Raw genomic sequence first — 27109 nt, forward strand, 5'->3', positions numbered from 1 at the left:
CTGTCCATGGGATTTCCCAGGCAAGAATACTGGAGTGGGTAGCCATGCCCTCCTCCAGGGGATCTTCCCAACCCAAGGATCGAACCTACATCTCCTGTATTGCAGGTGAATTCTTTACCATCTGAACCACTAGGGAAGCCCACCCTTTTCTGTGCCACATGGTAAATCACCCCCGGTTTACTAAGAGGCTTAAAAACAGTGCCATTCCATGTGCTCTGGTAAAGACTCTAGAAGGGCTGAATGGGGGAAGTGAACCTCTGCTTCATGAGGGTTAGCTGGGTCCTGGTCACTCGCAGGACAATAGGGCCTCTCTTGCTCCAGGGGGTCTCCCAGCAGACTTGAAGGTTTCTCACATGGCAGCTTGGGGGCCCCGAGTATATGTAAAAGTGGAAGCTGCCAAGCTAGGCCGAAACTGGTGGAGCATCACTTCTGCTGACTTGGATTAATTTAAGTGAGTCCCAGGGTTTGCCTGGACTAGAGGGGAGAGGGCTACACAGGGTCATCAGTGCGGGCATATTCCCATGGGTGTCACCAATGCAGCGGCCTGCCAGCCTTGGGCCAGGTCCAGGAGAAGGGGAGGGGTCACCCAGGCCTGACATGACATGCCCCAATACTGGGGTTCTGGATTTAGATGTGGGCTCCTGTCCAGGCTTGGCCAGCTGCCTGACCTTCTTTGCACTTTGATAGCTCACCCCCTACAACCCCCCCCCCCACACCGACCCCCTGCCCACTGGTGGGACAGGACATCACCTTTCTTACTTCAAATGCAGGAGCTCCAGGGAGCTTCCAGGACACAGCCAGGGGAAGGAGGGTAGCTTGCTTGGGAGGGTGTGACTGCCTCCCCCGCGCCGACCCCCTGCACATCCCCATCGGCCTCGTTGGCCTCATGTGCTCCTTGCTGGCCTGTCACCTATGCAGACAGGCAGGGAGACCACAGCTATGGGAAGGCCGCCCTGGGGTGCATTTCTTGTCTTCCCTCTCCTCTCCACTTCTCTAATGTTCCACTCATGCCACCAAAGCCCCCTCCACCCATCACCTTCCCGGAGACCCTGATCTTTCCCACCCAGAGGCACTTACATCTACCCAACACATGTTCCACAGGCTGCCTCGTATTTTTAATTCCCTCTTTACAAGTCCCTTCTGTCTCCTGCCACCTGAGTAGAAAAGCCCTTTGAGTTTCAAATCTGGGCCCAGAGCGGTAGGGATTGCTTGTCAGTGAACAAGGCAGGCTGGCACGGAGAAGGCTGGACAGATGGCCATTGTGGTGACTGCACCTTCCTAGCTGGGAGGCCCGGGGGTGGTGACAATAGCCACCCTGGTCTCCAGCCAATGAGGCCATATGTAATAGGCCAAGGAGCTGGCTGGCGAGGTGAGAGGCTGGAGGGAAGAGGCAGGGAGGTCTGAAGTTGGGGCTGGGGGAAGGGGGCTCTCTTTCGGAGAACCCTCTGCCTTTGCAGGGGACCACAGCCCTTGGTTTCCTTTCCACCTCCTCAGGTTCTCCCCAAGACCTGGTCACACAGATAAGGTCACAGGGTTGGTGAGGGGCAGGGACCAGCTGAAGGTCTATCTGATGCCAAGGCCCCTGCTTTCCTACCAGCCAATACAGCCACTATCAAAGCTGTCCCTACCCCTCCACCCCACCCCAAAACCCCTCCCCCAACCCGCTGCAAACCATCCCCACCACTGGTGGGAAGGGACATCACCTTTCTTACTCCAAATGCAGGAGCTCCAGGGAGCTGCCATGCCACAGCCAGGGGAAGGAGGGTAGCTTGGGAGGGCATGAGAAATGGCATTCTTTATTCATAAATAAAAACATAAAATTACCAGAAATAGTTTACATGGCCAAAAGGGGGCATCAAAAATAAATCAAAGCTGTCAAAAGCAGAGCAAACCAAACAAGACACAACCAAGAGAAAAATAACTCTGTACATAGTCTTCCAAATGCTAGTCCATCCATAGCCAGCCTGGGCCGGAGTTCCCGCTTAGCCTGCAGAGGAAGCGCAAGGGGGAGCACAGATAAATGAGGAAGGTGGAGCATGAAAGCACACAGGTGCATACACAGGTGCGTGTCCTCCTGGCAGGGACAGCTGCAGCTCTGACCACCCAGCCTGCCTGACCCCTAGGATCTCTCTCCCAAGAAGTGGCCCAGGCTAGGCCGGGAGTCGAGCAGGGGCAGAGGCTCGGTGGGTGCTTCTCAGGGGAGAGGTACCCCCCAACGCAGTCCCCATGGAACTCGGTATTCATGGGGACCGACTGTGCCCAGCAGGGGTTAATCCAAATGCAGAGACCAGAGGATAAATCCAGGGTGGGCGCCACATGAGAGTCTGGTCACTCTAAAGCCCAGAGGCAGAGCCCCCCTCGGTGTGGCTGCCTCCTTGCTCACAGCAGAGAGCTTCACCATCCTTTGGCTAGCAGAGCCGCAGCTCTGATCCAGCGAGCATGCGTCTTAGCAGCCACTCTCGGGGGGAAGAGGCGGCGAGTTCCCGCTGGCCCTGGGCCAGGCCGCCTGTTCCGAGGCCTGCGTGGCCGACTTCTCCAGTCCTGCTCAGCCTCTGCTGCTCAGAGGCTCCTTCCGGAGAGAGGCTGGGTCTGGCAAGGTCCAGGAATAGCATGGAGGTTTTAGCACAGCGAAGGGAAGGGAAACCACACCGCGGCGAGGTCGCTATGTTATAGGACACTCTCATTCTGGTGCAACTGGGCCACCCTGGAGCCTTGGGCTGGTGGCAACCCAGGGAGGGCTCCATGGGTTGGCCTGGGGCAGAGATGGGGACAGGGGTGCAGGGCACTATCACACTGAGGTGGAGCTGCTGTGCCCCTGAGCGCCCTCCCCTGGGGCTTAGCACCCACCTCTTTGCAGCGAGGTCTTGAGGGCAGAGCAATGGGCTTTTGGCTGCCCTTTGGGGGGGTGGTCTCCAGCCCGAGGAGGGGGCAGCAGCCTCTTTCTATCCATTAGGACAGCCTCTGGGAGGAAAGGACTCAGACAAGGCACAGGCTGGTAGAGATGAAGCAACCAGGAGACAAGGGGTGGGAAGTCTTTGACTTGGGGAGTGGGGGTGATCTGCCTGTGTCCTGTGGAGGGGACTGGCCTCCAGGCAGAGAGGGAGCTCTGGGCCTGTGGATTCCGGGTTTAAGTCTAGCCTATGACTAAGAGTAATGGCTTGAAATTCCAGAGAGGCTCCTCTGTCACGTGAAGGCAGGACAGGCACAGCCTAGCTTGGGGAATGGAAGGCAGAGCCAGCATCCGGGAAGGCGGCCCTGCTCTCAGTCCAGGCTCAAGGAGGGACTGTGGGGGGACCCTGGCAGGATGGGAGGCTGGAGGAGAAGCAGCTCCCCACTACTACCTGGGGCCTGGAGGGGTCCACAGTCGGGGACAGAACTGGGGAGCAATGGCCTGGGGCTGCTGCATACTCAGACATTCAGTTAACCCCCCTCAGCATGCGGGCGTGAGCCCAGGAATCCAGCCGGGGCTGGCTGTCCCAGGAACAGCAGCTGCAGCTCGAGGCAAAAATAGAACATGGAACAGCCTGGCTGCCTGCAAGATCTGGCTTGTGTCTGAAAAGACAAGAAAGGAAAAAGAAGAAGAAAATTCCCTGAACCAAGCAACTGAGAAACAATCTTTTCTCCGCACATCTTTGAAAAGGAAAACCAGCCTTCTGCAGGCCAGGAGTCCTTGATTATGGGGCTCAGGTGGGGCTAATGCAAGCAGAGGGGGGTGCAGCCGGGGGCCCCAGGGCTGTTCAGAGGCTGTGTTTGAGCCTCTTACTGTCTTTGGACACTGGCACTTTGGGGCCCCTCCCTGACCTGTAAAGGCTCTGTCTGTACTTAGCCCTGGAGGTGACAAGGGACATGACCGGCAGCAGGATGGAGCTGAAGGTGAAGGGGGAAGGCCTAGCCCAGATGACCCTGTGCCATCTCAGTGGACAAAGGTTATTCTGAGTTCAAGCAAAGACTTGGTTCTTAGGAATCAAAACCAATGCTGAGCAACTTGAACAGGAGGGGAAATCCCTATCTCTGGTCTCATGATGAAAAGATCTGGGGGCTCCCCTGGGGACAGCTTGGAGTCACACACTCCCTGCATCATCTTTCTTCCTCAGCACCCATCCCAGGGCCTTGGGGCTATGGCTTTAAGAAGAGATCAAAGGCCACCAGTCATCCCGAGGCTGCTCACGTCCAGTCAGCAGGGCTAGAGGGTCTGGCTGTCACCACCTAGCTTCTCCTTCAGACACCCTCTGGTCTGGCTGAGTCTCGACATCCGCCGGGTAGCCCCAGCTCTCCCCTGCTTTCTGAGACCTACAGTGTTGGGAAGCTCTGATTGCTGTTCAGCCAAGTTCTCCACATCCCACTCCAACCCCTGTCTCTCCATGGCTGGGGGGAATAGATGAGGTATGACCAGGTCAGATTCCAAAGCTTCTGGTCATAAATGCTTGTGTTCTGTTCCCAAGGGGCAAACCCAGTGTGTTGGGAGCGGGGGTGGGAGTCAAGAAAAGTTGTAGGAAAAGAGGTGGAAGGGAGCTTCTGTCAGTCACCACCCTCTCTGGGAGAGCATTTAGGGAACCCTCTAAATGCTTAGAGGGTTCAAAATCTCTAAGCATTTTGAACAAAGACCAAGTTTTAGGAAGCCAGTAACCAAATCTTGATGATCCCAGGACTCCTCTCTTGGCAAAGCTGGAGGTCTGGCCGGCTGCAGGGTTGCTAAGCGCTGGATCTTGGGAAAGGCCAGGAGAGGCCCTGTAGCAGCAACCGTTCCCCACCCCCACCCCGCAACCAATCTCCTCGCCTTGAAGTCTGTACTTCTCTCTGAGGCCTGAGCAGGGAAGCAGGGCAAGGGAGCCCCCATTGACAGACTCAGCACCCCTGCCTCCCAATGCCAGGTCCCCGGCCCTCTCCCAGGAGGCCCCTCAGATCTCGGTGGCGATGATGTCCTCGTAGGGGATGTCAGCCCCTTCAAGGTCGATCTCAAAAGGCTCCCCTGCGCCGTCCCCCCGGGCCAGCTGCTGCAGTGCCTTCTCCAGGCGCTGGTTCCGTTGGTACATGGCCAGGTAGCTCTGCTGCAGCTGCTTCTGGTACTGGATCACTTTCTCCTTCTCCTCCTTCCACACCAGCCGCTCGTGCTGGAAGCCAGAGGACATCTGGTCATGCCCCTGCCGCTCCTCCTTGAGCTCTGCGCGCAGCCTCTCCAGCTCGCGCTGAAGGGCGGGCACGTCGTCCGCGGAGGCGGGACCCAGGGCAGCCGCGTCCCTGCTCCGCTGCAGGGCGGCCTGGGCCCGCAGCTCCAGCAGCTCCTGCTCCAGCAGGTTCACCTTCTCCCGCAGGAGCTCCGCCTCGTTCTTCTTGCGCTGCAGCTCGTTTTCGCACACCTCCAGCTCCAGGCCCTTGGTGCGCAGCGCGTTCTCCAAGTCCTGCGTCTTCAGCTCCAAACTCTCCAGCCGGCCCCGCGTGTCCTTCAGCTGAGCCTTCAGGTTGAGGATCTCGCTGGCCTTGGCGTTGATCTCTGTTTGGGACTCCTTCAGCTGCTGCTTCAGGAGGGAGATCTCTCCGGACTTCTGGCACACCTGCCACGAGGCAGGGCAGGGCAGGGACAAGAGAGAGCCAAAGGGTGAGAGTCCGCACGTACGGGGCACCTGATTGCTTAAAAGCACTTAATCCTATGTGATCCAGTGATTGGGACTCGTGGTTTTCACTGCCGAGGACGCGGGTTCCATCCCTGATCGGGAAACTAAGCTCCTGAAAGCCACCCAGCCCCGCCAAAAATAAAAAGAACTAAACTAGTCCTCACACAGTGCCTGGAAAGAGCCCCCAGCATGGTGGTCTGGGCGACCCACGAAGGCCAAGCCCTGCTGTGAGGCTCCTTTCATTCTGAATCTGGCTGTGTCTGTCCACAAGCCTGCCTCACCCCCCATTCAGTCTAAATCTCAGTCCATACCCAAACTCGTGTCCCTGTTGTTTGGTCGCTAACTCCTGGTTTTGAGACCTCATGGACTGTAGCCCGCCAGGCTCCTCTGTCCATGGGATTCTCCAGGCAAGAATACTGGAGTGCCATTTCCTTTTCCAGGGGATCTTCCTGACCCAGGGATTGAATCTGTGTCTCTTATGTCTACTACTTTGGCAGGTAGATTTTTTTTTTTTTTTTTACCACTGGGGAAGTCCACCCAAACTTATAGCTATGTATATATTAAGGGCCAGTGGTTTAATCTGCTCACAGCTGGTAGCTCCACTATCTACATTAACATCGATGATGTCAATTTTGGGTCTAACTTCTATCATCTGTGTATATGCTCACACCCTCTGGCCTCACCCCTGCACATATTCTCTTCTCTTTCCTCTTGGGATAAAGACAATATTCACACAATCATGGCTGCACCCCAGCAACCTATTGGGCTCAGAGACAGTGCCCAGCTGGCATCTGCCAAATGATGAGCCGCTGTTCTCCCCAGTGCCCTCCACCATTTCTGCTTCAGTCTCCATCAAAAGTTGGCTAAGAGCAGCAAACAAAACTAATGACACTAATGAGACTGACTCAGACCCGTGTGTCTATGGAGTCCTGGCCACTGGGGGTCACGTGTCCAGGGCCAGTCTGGCTGGCTGTGTCACAAGAGCATTTTCTGCCAGCCTGCAGGAAAGATGGCCAGAATGAAGGCCAGGGTCTGGGCCTCCACAGAATAGATTCTTTGAGCAAGACTGGAAGTATTAATATTTCCTCTTTTCTTCTTGAGGCAGAACCACCCCTTTTTCTCATGCACCACCTCTGAAGTGTGCACAGCCCTACCACCATGCTTGGCTGGGACTGAAACAGCCTTCCGAGGGTGAGCCTGGATTTGCGTCATGCAGGGGGCAGCAGAGCCGTGGCTGAGGATGGGGCCTCGCTTTGAATCCTGGCTCTACCAGAGTGACCCGGCCAATTCTGCATCCATTAGCACAGTAGCATTATGAACATAAAACTCTGAACTCTGGGACCTAATTCAGGATCAGATCCTGCCTCTGATATCTGTTATGTGGTGACTTTGGCAAGTCATCTAACAAGCTCTTTGCTATTATAATTGTTCTCCGTGCTTCAGTGTCTTTAACTCTAAATTGAGTTTCACAGGGCTGTTGTAAAGGTTAAATGAAAGAACCTGAGGCCTGGCATTAATAAACACTCTATGAATTATTGTTGTTATGTTTGTAATATATTTCTATGTTTTTGTGAAAATTTACTTCATTTATTGTTTTACTAATAGTCTGACTGGACAACCTGGGAATGAGGTCACAGCCATGTCCAGCTTAGTTCTGGATTAGACAAGCAAGAATGGATGCATAATGCTAGCGTTGGCTTATGTTCTGAGATGGGCCAAAGTGTTCCCAAGTCCTGGCTGAGAAACCATGGCTGGGAAAGGGTCTCCTGAACCAACACTGATGAGAAGAAAGGCACTGGTCCCATGGATGAGGTCCTTTCCTCTTTGGGAAACCTGGCAAACAGAAAGTGACACTCCCTGCCCACCTGTCTAGCGCCTCTATCCATCACTTCCTCAGAAAGGATCTTTTTTCTCTACCCTTGATAACACCTGTCACTCTAATTTCCAGAATAAGTACAGGAGATCAGTTCAGACAGATGGCTGCATGGCTGATGGTGTGTCACCCCTACCTAGGGGTGATGCTGGTCTAACCAGACCCAGTGAGTCCTCAGCCCCTTCCCAGGGCAGCCCCTTCCCAGTCTTTGAGGTGACTGCCATGTACACGCCTCTTCTGGTCCTTGCACCATCTTTAGAGGCCCATCAGGTGAGAAAAGTGAGCAGGATATGGGGGTTAGGCTGTTCTCCAGTGAGACCAGGTGCAGCCACCTAATTTCCAGGTGTGCCTGAGGATGTGCATGTGTACATGAGTCCTCTTTCTTCCTGTTCTATGCTTCCATCTCAGTCCACCAAACAGAAGCTCCACTTGCACTTCTATGAGGACTGGCCAACTCTGTCCCTGAGACCTGCACAGATGTGACCACTCCCACTAGTGGGTGAAGTCCCCTTCCTCAAATGTCACAGATGAGGGACTTCCCTGGTGGTCCACTGGTTGAGACTCCATGCTCCCAATGCAGGAAGCTTGGGTTCGATCCTTGGTCAGGGAACTAAGACCCCACATGCCGTGTTGTAGCCAAAAAGTTAAAAAAAAATAAAAAATCCCACAGCTTTGGAACTGTGATGTTTTCAGAGTGCACACAGAACCTTCCATAAAGAAAACAACAACAAAAAGATGAAGAAAAAACATCGCAAATAGTGCTATGGTCTCTTGTGGCTTTGGGACCATCAGGAACCAGGGATGGTTTGCGGTCCTGCAGAGCCTCTGCGATGCACAGAGGTGGCCCTCAGACAGCCTGGCTGGGACTTGGTTCTCTTGTTCTAGTTTCTCAGCCAATGACTCAATTAGTAAATTCAATTCTGGCCATGAGGCATGGGGTTGGGGAGATGAAGAAGCCCAGGCTAAGAAAATCTTCAACATGGTTTACTGGGAAGCCCTTTCTTTGGGTCAGGGAGCCATCACTCCAGCCCAGTTTTCCGGGGCAATTGTGTTCCCACCCCTGTTGCTCCGGTAGCTCAGCTGGTGAAGAATCTGCCTATAATGCAGGAGACCCCGGTTTGATTCTTGGGTTGGGAAGATTCCCTGGAGAAAGGATAGGCTACCCACTCCAGTATTCTTGGGTTTCCCTGATGGCTCAGATGGTAAAGAATCTGCCTGCAGTGCAGGAGACCTGGGTTCGATCCCTGGGTTGGAAGATCCCCTGGAGGAGAGCATGGCAGTCTGCTCCAGTATTCTTGCCTGGAGAAGCCTGGCAGGCTACAGTCCATGGGACTGCAAAGAGTCGGACATGACTGAGTGACTTCACACTTCTCCCTGTTGCTTAGAGCCTGGAGGAGACCTGGAGAAAGTGGTGGGGAATGCAGGCACTGAACCCCTGCCCGTCCCCTGCCCACGCCCTCATCCTCACCTCCCACTGCGTCTCCTCCAGTGCAGGGGCAAAGCTGGTCTTCTCTTTCTCGTAAGACCTGAGTTTGGTCTCCAGCAGGTCCTGCTCCTTCATGAGGCTCTCGAGTTCCTGCCGGAGCTGCCGTTTCTCCTGCTGAAGCTGGAGCACCTGGAGATGCAGGACCTGCTGAGCGCGCTGGCTCTTCTGTGCGGCCACCTTCATCTTGCCCTTGGCCTCCAGCCCCTCCAGCTCGTCCTTGCAGCGCCGCGGCCGCTCCTCGTAAGGTTGGCTGGCGGCCAGCTCCTTCTCCTCGAAGCTGCGGTGCAGCCTCTGCAGCTCGCCCTCCCTCTCCAGCAGCTGCTTCTCCAGCTCCTGGATGGTGCACTGGTCCGTGGAGATGGGGGAGCGCACAGAGCCCTTGTCTTTGCTTGCGTGGGCCAGCTTGCTGCCCCCGTCAGAGAAAGACAGGGCCTTTAGGCTCATCATGTTGCTGTCTTGGAGGACAATGCCCTGTGTGATGTTGTGGGCTGAGCCCCCAAACCGGCTGGCGGGCCCCACAGGAGTGACCAGCGGGTCCAGCTGGTAGCTGCTGCTGGTACTGTGGGTGGGCAGGCTGGACATGGAGTTCCGGCCGGAGTCGGACAGTGCCCCGGAGCACAGGCTGGGCTTCAGCTCCTGCTCCTTGGGCTTGTCCAGAGGCGCAGGATGCAGCTGGTGGCCGGCGCTCTCAGGGGATGAGTGGAGGATGGCGCCTGACCGTGGCAGCACCGGCTTGAAGGCCGTGGGTCTCACAGCACCCTTCTCAGAACCCTGGGGAGGAAAACAGCCATACTGACCCTGTGTCTCCCTGCGATGAGCCCTGAGTCAGGTATGCAGGCCAGCTACATGGCACCTTCCTGGTCAGGGGCTGCAGGTGACCTCACCTGTTACTCTGAAGGGACCAGAAGTGGTGAATCTCCCTCAAGGAGGAGGAATTCCTCCATGCCTGTCCTTAAATATCATTAGGCCCTTTGTTCTGCAAACTGCCAACCAGTTTGTCACCAGTTTCTCCGAGATGACAGCCCTTTTAGGTTCACTGGCTGAGACCCCTGTGCCAGGGTTCTGGGGCTCTTTGTGCTGCAGGTAAGGATGCTGGACACACTTTCCTCGGGGAAGTTCATCCCTGCTTCTTCCCCATTACTTCCAGTTGGCCAGCAGCTGGAACTCTGGCCGTGGCCTCCCCCAATGGTTGGGAGAACCGCTTGAAATAACAGTCTTTTCCCTAAAGCCATCATTTTCATTATTAGAGGACTTCAAAGTTTACAAGCTCTTTACTTTGAAAAGTTGAAACTCTATCCAACATGTGGGCTGTTTCCTAGCATATCAATGCATAGATTCATCCTCCCAGGTGAGGCCAGGGTGCTGAATAGGAACAATACTTCTAGCACCGACTGGCAGGACCCATGAGAACTTAAACTGGGACGTGGGCTGGATTTCTGAGCACCTGGGACTCTCTGCCCTCATCCTTGCTAGATTGGTGATGATAACAAACCCGAGGGACTTCCCTGGTGGTCCAGTGTTTAAGACTCCATGCATCTACTTCAGGGGGTGCGAGTTCCATTCCTGGTCAGGGAACTAGGGTCCCACAAGTCACGCAGCATGGCAAAAAACTAACTACCAAACTCACAGCTCTTATCCCAACAAAGATGCTTTAGGGCTGGTTTGAGTGAGAGCTGCTGTCCCACCAGAGAAGCAAAGGAGGAGAAAGCCCACCTCTGTGAGTCCTCTAACAAGAGAGCCTATCAGATCTCTTCAGGTGGGCTCTCCCCCTGCTTTTCCAGATGGTAAGGGAGCCCTTCCTGCTTCCCATGCACTTGAAAACATGGCTATGGGTCCTGCCTTGGCAATCCTGAGTTATAGCCCAGCAGAGTTCAGAAAGGCTTGCATTCTCTTATTGCTCTGTGCTAAAAAGCTCACCCAGGACTTTTGCATTATGAGACTGATCAATGTGTTCATTCCTTTGTCCAATCTTGCTCTCTGGTGTGGCTAAGTACTCCTGCCCTCTCTGCATCATTCAGTAATGTAAGCGTTCTCAGTGATGTAAGCACTTAAGACCTTCCCCACCACCGCTCTCAGCCCCAGGCCTCTTCCCTGCCTTTCCAATCCAGCCACCCACACCAGAGACCCCTCCACTTACCATCTCTAGCTGATTGGAGAAGGGCATGAGCTTCGGTGGGGTGGATGGGTCAAAGTCCACTCCTGCCTGGCCCCCTAGGTCCCCACTGGACAGTGCCGTGTAATCAGGGCGGTGGGAGCCCCGGGCCTTCTGGCTGACCTTGATGTAGAAGAAGTCTTCGCTCTTGCCCATTTTGGAGCTGGACTTGCCATGTCCCGAGTCTTGGGAGAAGCCGAACCTCAGCAGCCCGTCTGAATAGCGGTTGAGCTTCTTGAGGTGGGAAGACTTGCGCAGCTTGTACTGCGAGGCCCGGCAGTGCTTGCTGTGGAAGCCGTGGCCAGAGATGAGGCTGCTGACGCTGCCCATGGCGACACGGGGGCCGAGGACAGGTGGGGCAGAGTGGGGATCTGGCGTGGCAGGGGCGGCGAGGGGCAGTCCTGGCTCCGAGAAGAGACTGCAGTCATAGCAGAAGCCTCACAGAGCCTGGGAGAGCTGAGACCTGGAAGAAGACATAAGCAGAAGTCAGCCTGGATGGGGTAGTCATGACACGTCCCCACTGGTGACCAACCTCGAGATCTGGGCAGCAGAAAAATGCATGTTTCCCTTAACAGAGGCTCAGCCCTGTCTCTGTCTCAATGAGCCCCCCTCTCATTCTTCCTTTGTTCTCTAATTCAGCAAACATCTGCTAGAAGCCTACTATGGGATGGCTCTCTTCTTTTTTTTTTTTAATTTTTATTCTTTTTTTAACACCCAAAACATTTTGTATTGGGGTACAGCTGATTAACAATGTTGTGGTAGTTTCAGGTGAATAAAAAGGGACTCAGCCATACATATGCATGTATCCCTTCTCCCCTCAAACTGCCTCCCATCCAGGCTGGCACATAACACTGAGTAGAGTTCCATGTGGTATGCAAAGGTTTTTGTTGGTTATTCACTTTAAATATAGCAGTGTGTACATGACCTTCCAAAAGTCCGTAACTATCCCTTCCCCCCAGCAACTGTGAGTTTGTTTTCTAAATCTGTTAGCTTTTTTCTGTTTTGTAAGTCAGCTCGTTTGTATCGTTTCTTTTTGGATTCCACATAAAAGGGATGTCATGATATTTCTCCTTCTCTGTCTGATTTACTTCACTCAGTATGATACTCTCTAGGTTTATCCATGTTGCTGCAAATGGCCTTATTTCATTCTTTTTAATGGCTGAGTAATATTCCATTGTATCTATGTACCACATCTTCTTTGAGATGGCTCACTTCTCAGCACTGGGATGCAGGGGTGAACAGTTACAGTCCCTGCACTCATGGGGCTTGTGTGTGGTGTAGTGTGGACTGGCCATAAACAGATCAATGTATGTGACCTCAAGCGATCTGTGTGCTACAGGGGAAATAAAGCCAAGTGAATGGGATGGAATTCTGTTGTTGTACTAGTTGCTCAGTCAGACTTCTTGTGACCCCACAGACTATAGCCCGTAAGGCTTCTCTGTCCATAGACTTTTCCAGGCAAGAATACTGGAATGGGTAGCCATTCTCTTCTCCAGGGGATCTTCCCAACCCAGGAATCGAACCCAGGTCTCCCACACTGCAGGCAGACTCTTTAGAGTCTGAGCCACCAGGAAGAGGAGGTGGTTGTTTTACGCAGGAAATACAAATGAAGCCTCTCTCTGTTTGGTGTTATTTGAAGAGAAATGACACCAAGAAAATGAAGAAGAAAGCATGTGGAGACCTGTGGGGAGAAATAGGAAGCTCAGGGGTAGACCCAAATGCAAAGCCCTGAGTCCCTGAGTGCAATGTGTTGGGCATTTGTGAGATCAGTAAGGAGGCCAGTCTGGCTGGAGGGTAGTTAGCAGTGGGGGTTTGGAGGATGCAGACGTCAGAGAGATAGTAGGTGCCAGGCAACAGAGAGCCTAACTGGCCATAAAGGTTTTGGCTTTAGTCTGAGATAAGAAACCCCCAGATGGCTTTAAGCAGCTGACAGCTTGATCTGACTTGGGTTGTGGAGGGTCGTTCTGGCTGCTGTATGGAAAAGAGCCACTGGAGAGCTTGGGTGGAAGTGCTGGGCCTGTTATAGCAGGTGAGTGACTAACATGGCTAGGCTAGTGTGGTAGCTGTGGATTCCATTTTTTTTTCAATTGTATTTATTTATTCTTGACTGTGCTGGGTCTTCACTACTTTTCTCTAGTTGTGGAGAGAGGAGGCTATTCTCTAGTTGTGGTGCATGGGCTTCTCAGTGCAGTGGCTTCTCTTGTTGTAGAGCATGGGCTCTGGGTTGCACAGGCTTCAGTAGCTGTAGCACATGGGCTCAGTAGTTGGGCTCCTGGGCTCTAGAGCACAGGCTCAATATTTGTGGCACGTGGACTTAGTTGCTCTGCCGCATGTGGGTTCTTTCCAGACCCACATGGGTCCAGGAATTGAACCCATGTCTCCTGCACCGCTGAGCGAGCAGGGAAGAATTAAATTTTAGATGTAATTTTAAGGTTGAGCTGATGGTACTAGTTAAAAGACTGAATGTAGGGAGGGAAAGAGTGGAATCTAGGATGACTTCAATGTTTTTTATCCAAGTATCCAGAAGAAGTAAGTTGCCATTTATTGAGATGCAAAAGACCACAGAAGGAACCAGTTTAGGATGAAGAGGGGGTGGAAATAGGACTTTGGCTTAAGACATTAAGATTGCAAAGCCCATTAGAGATCCAAGCAGTGATGTGGAGTAGGATGGGTGTGGAGCAGGGCAAGCTGCAGATTTCCCTGTGTGAGCTGTTTGTGCATAGTCTCGGAGCTAGGTCTGAGACTAGATGAAAAAGCAAGGGCAAGAAGGCAAGAGAAATGTGAGGACTGGTTCACTGAGGCCGGGAAGATGAGTGGAAATGAGGAAGAGACACTAAGGGGTCTTTGACAGACATGCAGGAGATGCGTGAAAGGTAAGGATGAAGATGGTGTCAAGTGATGCTGAACTAAGATGGCGACTAAGAATTGGTCAATGGATGTGGCTATGTGGAGGCACCAGTGACCTTGACAAGAGTGGTTTTGGTGGAATGGTGCGAACAAAGGCCTGACTGGAGAGGGCTCACAGGAAGAAGAGAGAAACAACTGTACCCCTGAACAATAAATAGTAACTTGGCTGACTTGGTTTGGATTCCTAGTTATGCTCCCTGCCAGCTATGATGTGGGAGGTAAACTCTCTTACGTCTTTACCTTCTGTGTCACAAACCAATTCTAAAATACACTTAAAGTTTTTTTTTTTTTTTTTTTAAAGTAATGGGACTGCATCTTATAATCAATGCTGAAAACAATAACAATGGCCTTGCCGGTCACCAGACAGAGGAATGCGATAGAAGGCAATGTGGGCACCCTCGTGGATGTAGGCAAATCGCTCAAGCCTGGGTCACCTGATTGTCAGAGCTTGGAAATGCTGTGTGATTGTCATGCATTGAGAAGGAGTATTTCTTAGTCAGTCAAAAGACAGATGATTCAATTAAGAAGCGGGGGGAGGGGAGGCACACGGCAAGTTTAATAAAATAGGAAATGCAGAAGGAACCCTGCATTCTTTATTCTGCTCTAAATTACCCTGTCAACTGAAAGGGGCAGAAGACATCCCAGGTGGGTGATAAGGGGGTATTATGACTGAGGGAGCCAGAAGACTCTTCAGACTCTGAAGATGAAGGCTCAGATTCAAACATGCATTGTCATCTTGAAGAATAAAGTAGCTATGACATGAATAAATACATCTTATATTCCAATCATAAGAGCAACCACACAACAAAACAGCGTTCCATAAGTGTAATATATGCTTTTCTATGAAAAGCTTTTATTATATTGATGGTCTCTTAGAATCAGGGAAACATGATGATACCTCATGGGGCCATTACAAGCAGTTTATTGGATCTTACTGGAAGCTAATAGGTCTGATACATTTATTTGAAGCCTAGTATATAGTAGGCACTCAGTGAATAGGAGGTATTTTCACTGGCATCTATGATTTATATTATCATTATTGTTCTCTCCAGGCATACATCAGCCCTGTGTTATCTTCAATGGCCACATCTCATTTTCCAGAACTAGTTCTCTCCTCTCCAAATGCAAGTTTCCTGCATCCCATTCCCTGACAGCACTACTTAGGTGCATGAAGTTCCTCTGCTAATTTAACAGCTGACAATGACAAAATGTGTTTCTCATGCCCCAGGTCATCCATCTCTTGCTTAGTTGAGGCCCCAGGGGCCTATGAGGCAATATTTTACTGCTGTCCATATATTGGGAAGCTATTTTTGGCCAAAAGACTCTTGCGCACTCTGCATGCTCTACCAGTTGGACAACTGGTGACTTACTTTTTGCTCATCCAGTCACACATTTATGAACATCTGCATGGACAGTGTTGTAGAGATAATACCATAGGCTATGGCATCAGAGAGACTTGGATTTGAAAATTAACCTCTCTGAGATTTCTTTGCCACAAAATGGAAATAATCAGAATTTCACAGGCTCAGTATGAGGATGAAGCAAACTCACAGAAGTCAAGTGCAATGCCTCACACATGGTAGGTGCTGTCCAGGGAGTCCATGATCAACTGAAAGACAGGATTAGGGTGCCTTCTAGAAGTATAATAGCTGGAACAGAACTATAATACCAGGAAGACATGTGAAATGAATCTGTTTGCAGCTCATATAATTCAATAATAAAAAATGAACAAACTTAATTGAAGAATGGGCAGAAGATCTAAATAGACATTTTTCCAAAGAAGACATACAGATGACCAACAGGCACACAAAATGATGCTCATCGTTGCTAATAATCAGAGAAATGCAAATCAAAACTATAATGAGGTACCACCTCACACTGCTCAAAAGGACCATTATTAAAAAGTCTACAAATAACAAATGCTGTAGTGGATATGGAGCAAAGGGAATCTTATACTGCTGATGGGAATGTAAACTGGTGCAGCCTCTATGGAAAACAGCATGGACGTTCCTCAAAAAATGAAAAATAGAGTTGCCATATGATCCAGCAATCCTGTTACAGGATGTCTATCTGAAGAAAACCATAATTTAAAAAGATACACGCACCCTGGTGTTCACTGTGGCACTATTTACAATAGCCAGGGCATGGAAGCCACCTAGACGTCCATCAACAGACAGGAATGGTTAAAAAAGAGGTGGTACATATATACGATAGAATATTACTCAGCCATGAAAAGGAATGGAATAACGTCATTTGCAGTAACATGGATGAACCTAGAGATTATCATCCTAAATGAAGTAAGCCAGACAGAGAAAGACAAATGACATATGAATAACACTTATGTGTGGAATCTAAAACATGACACAAATGAACGTATCTACAAACAGAAACAGACTCTCAGACATACAGAACAGACTTGTGGTTGCCAAGGGAGGGTGAGGGAAGGATAGATTGGGAGTTTGGGATTAGCAGATTCAAACTTAGTATGTATAGGATGGATAAACAACAAGTTCCTACTGTATAGCACAGGGAACTATATTCAATATCCTATAAACCATAATAGAAAAGAAAATGAAAAGAAAATAAATACAGATAACTGAATCATTTTGCTCTACAGCAGAAATTAACATTGTAAATCAACTATACTTCAATAAAGTTAAAAAAAAAAAGAATCTGTTTGCAGCTGTCCTGCTGCACCGCCATCTCCTTTCACTTGGACCCTGAGACAGCCTCCAAATTTATCTTTTCCCCATCTGCTCATCCTAAGCATCTGAAGTGTCAAAGTTCTTCCGCTCACAGGTGAAAACCTTTCAAGGCTTCCCATTACTCGTAGAGTGAAGCAGGCTCCTCATGAGGTCATTGGGTTTGGCTGATTTGCCCACCACTCCAGACTCCTCACCTCAGTGACGGCCACACTGTTGCTTTTCTGCTGGTGGAACACACCAAACCTCTTCTCATCAAGGAGCTTTCATGCCTGCTGTTGCCTCTGCTGACAACTCTCTTCCCTTAGCTCTTCCTCTTCACACAAATTTCCCTTTCTCACGCTTTAGTTTTGAATTTGAATATCACCTCCATGGCTTTCCTAGTTACTCATAGAAAAATCCATTTCTCCCCTTCCTCTCTGTTAGAACCAGTCTGTTTATTTCCTTCACAACACTTGATTTAATCAGTCGATTCTAAAGAAAAATCAACCTTGAGTATTCATTGGAAGGACTGATGCTGAAGCTGAAGCTCCAGTATTTTTGCCACCTGATGCAAAGAACTGAATCATTGGAAAAGACCCTGATGCTTGGAAAGATTGATGGCAGGAAGAGAAGGAGGTGGCAGAGGATGAGATGGTTGGATGGCATCACTGAATCAATGGACATGGGTTTGAGTAAACTCTGGGAGATGGTGAAACACAGAGGAGCCTGGCATGCCGAAATCTGTGGGGTCTCAAAGAATTGGACACTGAGCAACAACAAAATCTTTTAAAACAAAACTTTTTATTATATATTGGAGTATAATTGATTAATAATGTTGTGTTAGTTTTCAGGTGTATAGCAAAGTGATTCAGTTATACATATACATGTATTTATTCTTTTTCAAATTCTTGGCCCAATTAGGTTGTTATATAATATTAAGTAGAGTTCCCCGTGTCATACAGTAAGTCATTGCTGCTAACCTATAATAATCTGCTGCTAACTTATAATAATAACCACCAGAATTTCAGCTCTGTGAGAGCAGAGACTTTGTCTCTAGACTCCTAGGGTGAAAATGAAGCAAAACACAGAGGGGTTAGATGACTTGGCCTTTGTCATTCAACTGGCCAGTGACCAAGGTGGGATTTGAACCCAGACCCAAATTCCATGATATCCACATGTGAGCAGATTGCTGAGGACTATAGGTAGAGGCTCAGAGATAGGGTGCCTAGTTACCCAGTCGCTGACTCTTTGTGATCCCATGGACTGTAAACTGCCTGGCTCCTCTGTACATGGGATTTTCTAGGCAAGAATACTGGAGTGGGTTGCCATTTCCTGTTCCAGAGATCTTCCCAACCAAGGGATCGAACCTGCATCTCCAGCAGCTCCTGCATTGCAGGTGGATTCTTTACCACTGTGCCACCTGGGAAGCCCCCAGAGATGTTAGGGATCCTATCCTGGAAGGCAGGTCAGTTTCAAGGGTTGACAGAAAGAAAGTCAGGAGGGGAAATTAAGCTCATGGCCTCCAGCCATAGCTTCATTTCCCAACTGGGCAGGAAACAAGGTTCTAGGTATGGGTGAGCTCCTTCACTGACCTGAACGGCAGCCTGGAAGATGTGCGAAGGGCAAGCACTGTGCTGGGTCCCAGGGGACCGAGAGGGAGAAGACAAATGATGCCAGGGAGCAAAGGCATGGAGTGGGTGAAGGATGCTGGCTCTGATCCTGAGAGCATTTCTGTCCCTTAGCCCTGGAGCCTCTGCTCTCCATTCCCCAGGTCTTAACACACAGAAGAGCTTTGAAGTTTGAGATTCTCCCCCAGATATATTTGAAGCTAACCTAATTACCTTTAAATGTCTAGACTTGTTTGGTTTTCAACTTGGAGAGAGCATCACAGAAAACCTGGCCATGATCCACCCTAGTTCCCAAATCTTGGGTCTTCCCACCCACCCCCTACAAGACTCATTGTCTCTGCCCTCAGGCAGGCAAGGGGAAGGGCACATTTTCTTCCTGGGAAAGAAATCCTCACTGGCCCAGAGTGTGGGATACGGGATGAAAGTGAGCAACCACACAGATCTTGGAGACTGCAGGAGGGGAAAGAAAGAGGCAAGAAGGACTGGAGAGGAAAAGGTAAAGAAGCTACAGCTCCTCAGGCTGGGCTCAATTACGTGAGCTCCATGATCTCCATGGATGTTACAAAAGAAATCCAGCAAACATTAGACTTTATGAGAGGAAAGAGAAGGACAGCCAAGAATAGGTGGTGGTAAAGGAGCCCCTAGGATACACGTCTCAGAATCTGGCCCCAGGGAACTGAGGGGACTTGCCTCTAGGAGTGCCAGCGCCTCCCCACCCTGCCACGTGACCTTCCCCACCGAGGATGGCTTCCCCACCAGGAATGCAAGGACCTGGAAGCCCTGGACTTTGAGCTGCTGCTACTCCCACGGCAGCTGCTCCCTCCCCATCCATCTTGTACTCTTTTAACCAGGGCTCACACCAGGGTGACACATTCCTCCCTTTCTGGAATATGGAGCTAGAGACACAAACATGAAAAGGGGTCTGTCAGGACTCAGGAAGGTGAGTATTACTGCATCCCCCCTCATCTCACACCAAAGGGAGAAGCAGATATGGCCTTTTGTTGTTCAGTTACCATGTCGTGTGGACTCCTTGCAATCCCATGGACAACAGCACACCAGACTTCCCTGTCTTTCACTGTGTCCCAGAGCCTGCTCAAACTCATGTCCACTGAGCCAGTGATGCCACCCAACCATCTCATTCTCTGTCACCCCTTCTCCTCCGGCCTTCAATCTTTCTCAGCATCAGGGTCTTTTCCAAAGAGTCTATTCCTCACATCAGGTGGCCAAATTATTGGAGCTTCAGTCCTTCCAATAAATATTCAGGATTGATTTCCTTTAGGATTGACTAGTTTGATCTTGCTATCCAAAGAACTCTCAAGTCTTCTCCAGGACCATAGTTTAGAAGCATCGATTCTTCCGCTATCAACCTTCTTTATGCTCCAACTCTCACATCCATAAATGACTCAGGAAAAACCACAGCCTTGACTATACGGATCTTTGTCCACACCAAACCCAGACTTCCTGCCTGGGGAAAGTGAGGATACACAGCTGCCCTCTTGTTTGCCCTCTTTGTCTGGAGAGATCACCTACAAGATCAGGATGCTAGCCTCCAGCCACCCTGCTCCTTCTCATGCCTCGCTCTTTCTCAGTCCAGGTCATTCCCTGACTTCTTTCCTTCCTTTATCCTCTCCCCATCACCACCCAGGCCAAGCTATCGGGCATCTCTATGTTCTCAGCACTCTCCCACCAGGTGCATCCATCTGGGGCATCCACTGGGCTGTGCTGCTGCTGATGGAGCAGGGGAAGCCCTTGCTGAACCCTGAGGAATTCTGCTCCAGCACCCATGGAGAGGGGGAGGGCGCCCACACCAGAACACACTCCATGGGGTGTTTCCTCAGTGAGCACCAAGTAATCTCACCTGTGGCCTGAGCTGACGGGGTTGCTGTGTAGGGGTTCATTGGGTCACTAATTCAACAAATATTTCTTCCTCATCTGACAAGGGCCAAGTACTATGCAAAGTGCAGGTGGAAGAGGGTGAGGAAGGAAGGAGAGGAGAAAATGCATAGAAGGAAAAAAAGAAAAGCCAGGGATAAGTGTCAGTCGTGTGCGTCTGTGTTCATGTGTGTGTGTGCATGTGTGTGTGTGTGTTCTCCACTTTAGTTGCAGCATCCAGGGAAGATCTTGGAGAAGATGGTATTTAGGAAGAGCCAGGCTGATGAAGGTTTTGGTAGAATGGCCCCTCGGCTCTGATGCAGGAATGGGCATAGGGGTTTAGAGCAGAGGGGTCTCCAGGGTGGTGACCTGGCAATATGTGAAGAAAAGACTTCTTTGACTGTCATGACCAGGGGTGCCACGGGCATCTGGTGGCCAGAGCACAGAACAACTCTCAGGACAAAGAATTATCTCACCTGAACCCTCAATAGTACCAAGGTTGAGAAACCTGGATTTAGAGGAAAGGAAAGAAAATATGAGATTTAGAGCCTCAGGTCTGCCACTCTTGCGGTGTGACTTTGAGTAAGTGGTTTAAGCTCCGTGCCTCTGTTTTCTCACTTGTAAAATGGAAGTGGCCACATTTGCCCTGCCACAGGGCTTTATCATGAAAGGAAGTGAGAGCTTAGAATATACCAGAAAAATCACCAACGCTGGTTATTGTATGATTTCTCACTGTCATCCGGGACAGTTCTCTGAGATATTCTATTATACAATACGGTTTATTTGAGAAGCACCATGGAGCTGCACCCCCAGTACAGACCCTGGCCTGGACACAGAAGTCTCATCATGATGGCTCGTCTTGCACAGCACCCATGAACTGGGGTGTAGACAGAGACTGGGCTGCAAGATGTAACAATCCTCCCCTCAGTTGGTGCAAAGCTGGGCTCAGTTTCCAACCAGAACAGGAGGGGCTGGATTCAGTTCAGCTCTTCTCTGAGATCTGAGAATTTAATCTCCTAAAATCTCCTGAGAGCTATCCACACCCTCCTCACAAAAATGTCACCTCCCACCCCGACTCCCCCGCACTCCAACATTTTGACTATCATGTCTTAAAATTCCTTGACCCCAAACACCTCTCGATGGACCTAGTTTAGAAACAGATGAATACATCCTGCTCTGGGGGATCAAACATGAGCTTTGGAGTTCCAGGTAAAGGGGCAATCGCTAAGTCATGGCCAACTCTTTGTGACCCCGTGGACTATAGCTCTCCAGGCTCTCTGTCCATGGAATTCTCCAGGCAAAAATAGTGGAGTGGGTTGCCATGCCCTTCTCCAGGGGATCTTCCTGACCCAGGGATTGAACTCAGGTCTCCGGCATTGCAGGCAGATTCTTTACCATCTGAGCCACCAGGGAAGCCAGAATGAATACTTTGCCTTGGATCATTGACTTAACTAATGACTCCCTGCTTCTCTGTAGAAGCAGGGGAGGAAGTGAACTAAAAGGATTGTGTGTCACCTCAGGGCAGCCCCCCACCTCCTACACTCAGGACCCATGACTTGGACATATCTCAGACCTACTACAAAGGGAGTCATAAGGTAAAAGGCTAGTTGTAGTGGGCAGCTACCTACCTACCTACCAGGGGATGAACAATGCTCCCCCAGGTAAGATTTTCACCAAAGCTTACCCTAGTTCCTGATGGGCCATTATTAAAACTTTCTTCTATTCAATTCTAATTTTAATTGATTTTTACAGTACTGAAATCCTATAAAAATCACCTAAGTAACTCATGCAGAACTAACAACTTTGAAAATGTTGTCATATCTGTTTCAGAAATAAAATATCTGCAAGTGGAAATCCCCTTTCCCTGCTCTTTTTCCTGCCCCATCTCTCTCTCCCCAGGGGGAATCCTTATCGTGACTTCTGTGGGTACATTTGTTTATCGTTAAATGCATTCTTCACAAAAGAGAATATGTCTATGTACTGCTTTGATTTTTGCTTTATAGAAATGTTATCCTGGGACCTAGCCGGTGGTCCAGTGGTTAAGAATCTGCCTTCCAATGCAGGGAGTGAGAATTCAATCCCCGGTGGCAGAACTAAGATCCCACATGTCACGGAGCGATTAAACCCGTGCGCCACGACTACTGAAGCCCAAGTGCTTGCTGCTGTTGCTGCTAAGTCACTTCAGTTGTGTCCGACTCTGTGTGACCCCGTAGACGGCAGCCCACCAGGCTCCCCTGTCCCTGGGATTCTCCAGGCAAGAATACTGGAGTGGGTTGCCATTTCCTTAGTGAAGCCAAAAGAAATCATCTCCTGTTGTGTGTGTCACTCTGAAACCGTGGTTGCTTTATTCAGTGCTTTATACTCGGGATCCATTTGTATCTTTCCTTTGGGTTTCTAGGTGGCTCAGATGGTAAAGAATCTGCCTGCAGTGCAGAAGACCCGGGTTCGATCTCTGGGTCAGGAAGATCCCCTGGAGAAGGGCATGGCAACCTGCTCTAACCTTGCCTGTGGGGGCAGTGATCCTCACATGTCCTTCACCAGTCTCTGCTTAGATGTTCGCATTTCATTACAAGAACCCTGTTAGGTGATTACTTCTCCACATGTGTGGGAATTTTTCTAAGGTTCATTTTTCTCTGAGTCTTGGAAGCTATTTAGTTTTTAAAGCCACTCCCCACCCCCTTAAGTTGAAATCCTGGAGGAGAGGAAGCATCTGAGACCCTTATGGGCCAAAATATCAGAGGAGGGCGCCAAGAGTGGGAGGAGCGCCTCCAAATCACACTTGGAGTGTTACCCTGGGGTGGGGGAGGGGCACACCCGCTGTTATTAACAAGAGAGTGTCACCAGCGCAGCTGAGGCGGGGGAGAGGGACCTGGAGGAGCCTTGGCCAAACAGACAGGTCCTCCGCTGCAGGTGATGAAGCTGCTCTTCCTCGCTCAGAGGCAGCCTGGATGCCAAGGGTAGCATCTTCCCTGATCAAATCCCAGACTCTGGAGCCACATGGGACATTTACCCCAATTCCTTCACCGCCCAAAAGTGACATGGAAGTCCCAGAGCAGGGAAGGGTCACGTCACAACTTCCGGACCTGAAACTAATATCCTTTCCATTCTATCCAGAGCGCAGGACCAGTTGGAATCCATTTTCCAGATGAAGGGTGGGCAGTTCCTGCTTTATGTGGGCCACGTGTGTAAGGAGGAGGTATGGAGTGAGTGTGTGTGTGTGTGTGTGTGTGTAAGGCTGCCTGATACAAATGAGATTCTGTCCTGTGGGCAGGCGGCATGCTCCATTCAGAGATGCCCAGCCCGTGGGTTCAGTGCCGGAGAAGGCAGAGCCTCAGCCGTGGGTGGCAGGGCTGGCTGGCCTCCAGGAATAGCTGGAATAGCTGGTAGCTGCTGGGCTGGGACTGGAGCTCTGCCTGCATCACCAGCCCAGGACAATTGCTAATCTTGGGAACCACACCTTTGCGTTCTTATGTTCAGTTCCATCTGTGGGACTTAGCAAACTTCACACTCACTATTATTCATCCACATGGTCCTCAGGGTACACCACGTGCAAGCATTGAGTGCTGAGAAGGAGGGGACAAGTCCTCTCACAAAGAACTTGAATGTGGTTGTGAAACGTCAGCTTCCTTTTCTTTTTTCCTTTTTTTTTTAAAGGCTGCAACATGCAGCATGCGGGATCTTAGTTCCCTAACCAGGGATCGAACCCATGCACTCTGCATTAGGAGCATGGAGTCTTCACCACTGGGAAGTCCCAACCTCAGCTTCCTTTGAAAGGAAGACTTGGTTTCCAGACCTGGCTCTTTTCTCTCTACTGTGAGAAGCCCCACTGACCACCGGAAGCCCCCCACTCTGGGCCCAGAGCTGCTACTCAGCTCACTTGGCACTCAGCCTGTAGAGCCTGCAGACAGCTCTTGCATTACTGAGTTTTTCAGAATCTTAGGGTCTTTAAACTTCCTTAAAGGCTGGGATGGCACCCCAAAGCTTCCTTGTATCTCACATGGTATGGTGAACAGTGCTGAGAACACAATACATATTTTTAATGAAATCAGCTCCCAGAGGGCTCAGGCTTTACTGGCCAAGCTCAGTGGGGAGGATAGGTGGCTTCAGCTGGGGTCCCATACCTGCAGACTGGAAGCCAAGTCTATAAAACTAGAATCCAAGTCTGTTTTCAACCCAAACTTCCATCTCTTGGACTTCATTGGAGCCAACTGGTCACCTTGGGAAGAAGGAAATTTACCCTCTCATTGACCTCCCAGTCCTGTTCAAACCTAGGGCCAAAACAAAGAAATACTGGGTTGCCCAAAAAGTTCATTCAGGCTCTTCTGCAATATGAACTTTTTGGCCAACCCAAGAAAAAGCAGAGTTATCTGGTTTCAATTGTTGAGTTGAAAGATAAGACAGAGACACTTAAAGAGAATTTAAAAGGTAGCACCAGTTTAACTAAAGATGCAAGACAAACCAGCAGGAGTTTGCTGGATTAAAGCCAGCTCTCTGACTCCGGCATATGATAAATTTTAAATGTTTTCTCTTATATAGGAGTGAGATAATTGTCTGCTGTGAATGCTTGTGTGCATGCGTGCTAAGTCGCTTCAGTCATGTCCAATTCTCTGTGACCCCATGGACTGCAGCCCACCAGGCTCCTCTGTCCATGGGATTTTCCAGGCAAGAATACAGGAGTGGGTTGCCATTTCCTTCTCCAGGGGATCTTCCTGACCCAGGGATCAAACCTGGGTCTCTTACATCTCTTGCATTGGCAGGTGGGTTCTTTACCACTAAAGCCACCTGGGAAGCCCTTATGAATGTCTGTGTCCCACTAAAATTCATGTTGAAGCCAAAAGTGATGGTGTTGGGAGGTAATTAGTTTTAGATGAACATGTGGGTGGGGTCTTTAAGATGGGATTAGTACCCTTATAAGAAAAGAGAGAGTACCTGTTTTTGTCTCTTTCCCATTCCCTTGTCCCCCACCACAACCAACGTGAGGATACAGTAAAAAGTCAGCCATCTAAAGAAAAAAAAAAAAAAAAAAGCCATCTATAAGCTAAGCAGAGAGGTCTCACCAGAGACAGAATCTGCCAATGCCTTGATCTGGGACTTTCCGGCCTCCAGAACTATGAGAAGTAGATGTCTATTGTTTAACTCCCCCAGGCTTTGGCTACTTCATTCTAGCAGTCTAAGCTAAGATGGGCTTCCCAGGTGGCACTAGTGGTAAACAACCCACTTGCCAATGCGGGAGACATAAGAGATGTGGGTTCAATCCCTTTGTGGCAAAGATCCCCTGGAAGAGGACAAGGCAGTCCACTCCAGTAGTTTTGCCTAGAAAATCCCATAGACAGAGGAGCCTGGAGGACTATAGTCTATAGTGTCACAAAGAGTCAGACATAACTGAAATGACTTAGCATCCATGCACAAGCTAAGCTACTGTCCCTCTCCCTACCCTCCAGACACCCTGGCAGAAGGTGCTGTCTGGGCTGTCAGGTCACCCCATTTCTGGCATTGTCCTTTCCTTATATTCTTCCCTCCTGCTTCGCGGTTCACATGGTGCTGGCAGCCTCACAGCCTGCAGACATGCCATGCTCTGTGGGGAGCTCCATAATGGACAGACACTTGCTGAGAAGTTCAGGTACTCTAATCCTGGTTCTGCACTCCACACCCCTCCACCCCATCCCCAGCTCTCGGACTCCAGCAACCAGGTTACTGTCTGGCCCCATCTGCTATGACTTGCCTGCCCCTTCAGGTTGTGGGTCCACAGGAGAGAACCTCATATATGATAATATATGATAAATACACATTTATCAGATCCCATCCATGGAGCCTGTTCTACTTGCATTATTGTGTTAGGCCCTCAACAGAGAATCACAGAGTGATGGGTCTGTTTTGTCATCTGGCAGAAGAGTGAACCTTTCAGCATCTCTACTTCCTTCTGTTAGATAAGCACAGCTGATTCCCACACCTCACAGAGCAACCGTCAGGATTAAATGAAACCACATTTATGAAAATGCTTGACCACAGTAAAAACAGTACACACAGGATGAATTTAAACCAAGTGCTTGTGGAAATATAAAGCAGTATGGAAAGGTGCTAGAACTAGATTCTCTGAATCTTTAAGTTAAAAGGGCAAATCTTTAGGGAAGGACTACAGCACCCCCACCTTCCACCTCCCACCCCCACCCCCACCTCCTGCTATCTCCCTGTGGCGACAGGCTGGTGTCCTGGGGACCTGGCAGCCGCCAGACCTGCCTCTCAGCCTCCAGAAGGGCAGCTGGGGCTTGCAAGGATGTGAGAGCAGTCTCGTGGCATCTGCCAGCTGGGGCTGGGAGGTGGCGGGGGGAGGGGGCAGCGGGGTGGGGGGCGCGGTTGCAGGCTGCACCAGGCTGGTGGGAGGGCTCCCAGCCAGCTCCCCAGCAGAGGTCTCTCGGGGCTAAATGGGGCACGTGCCCAGGATTAATTGACTCCCCTTTTAAGATGCCTCTCCCCCTGGCCCCTCTGCCCCTCCCCACAGCATGTTGCCTGATTCAGCTTTCCTTATCTGGAATTCCAGTGCTAGTATTCCTGTCCTTGACCTCTCCTCCCATTTGTCACTCCTAAAGGAAGGTTGGGCAGGGGCTGGGGCCAGCGCTGGGGCAGGGGTGAGCCAGGGTGCTGGTTAATCATCTCAGCCCAATCTGTAAACCTCCCAGCACTCTCTTGGTTTCTTCTTGCCTGGAGGGCTCCATGTGCAAAGCACAGTACATCTTTTTTTTTTTTTTTTTGAGTGAATGGATGAATGAAAGAGAGGTGAGGATGAAGGAGGGAGGGGGTGGCGAGTGTGGGCAGCGAGACGAGAGGTTGAGGGGGAGCAGGGGCCCACGCAGCTCTCAATTAAGTGTACTTGGGTTCCGTGGAAAGGCAGAGAGTG

General features: G+C 50.3%; 1 protein-coding gene across 1 annotated transcript in view; it reads right to left on the reverse strand.

The window, feature by feature from the left end:
• Positions 1–1776: 1776 nt before the first annotated feature.
• The window catches only part of LZTS1 (leucine zipper tumor suppressor 1), a 67122-nt gene continuing 41789 nt past the window's right edge, over positions 1777–27109 (reverse strand). Inside the window, exons 2-4 of the mRNA XM_019966288.2 lie at positions 11109–11586; positions 8954–9742; positions 1777–5552 (exon numbers count right to left, since the gene is read on the reverse strand). Of these exons, the coding sequence (XP_019821847.2) occupies positions 4899–5552; positions 8954–9742; positions 11109–11453 (1788 nt within the window). The 5' untranslated portion in view covers positions 11454–11586 and the 3' untranslated portion in view covers positions 1777–4898. The remainder of the gene's footprint in view (positions 5553–8953; positions 9743–11108; positions 11587–27109) is intronic.

The sequence above is a fragment of the Bos indicus genome, chromosome 8 (genome assembly GCF_029378745.1).
Source record: "Bos indicus isolate NIAB-ARS_2022 breed Sahiwal x Tharparkar chromosome 8, NIAB-ARS_B.indTharparkar_mat_pri_1.0, whole genome shotgun sequence".
In the NCBI taxonomy this organism is placed as follows: Eukaryota; Metazoa; Chordata; class Mammalia; order Artiodactyla; family Bovidae; genus Bos; species Bos indicus.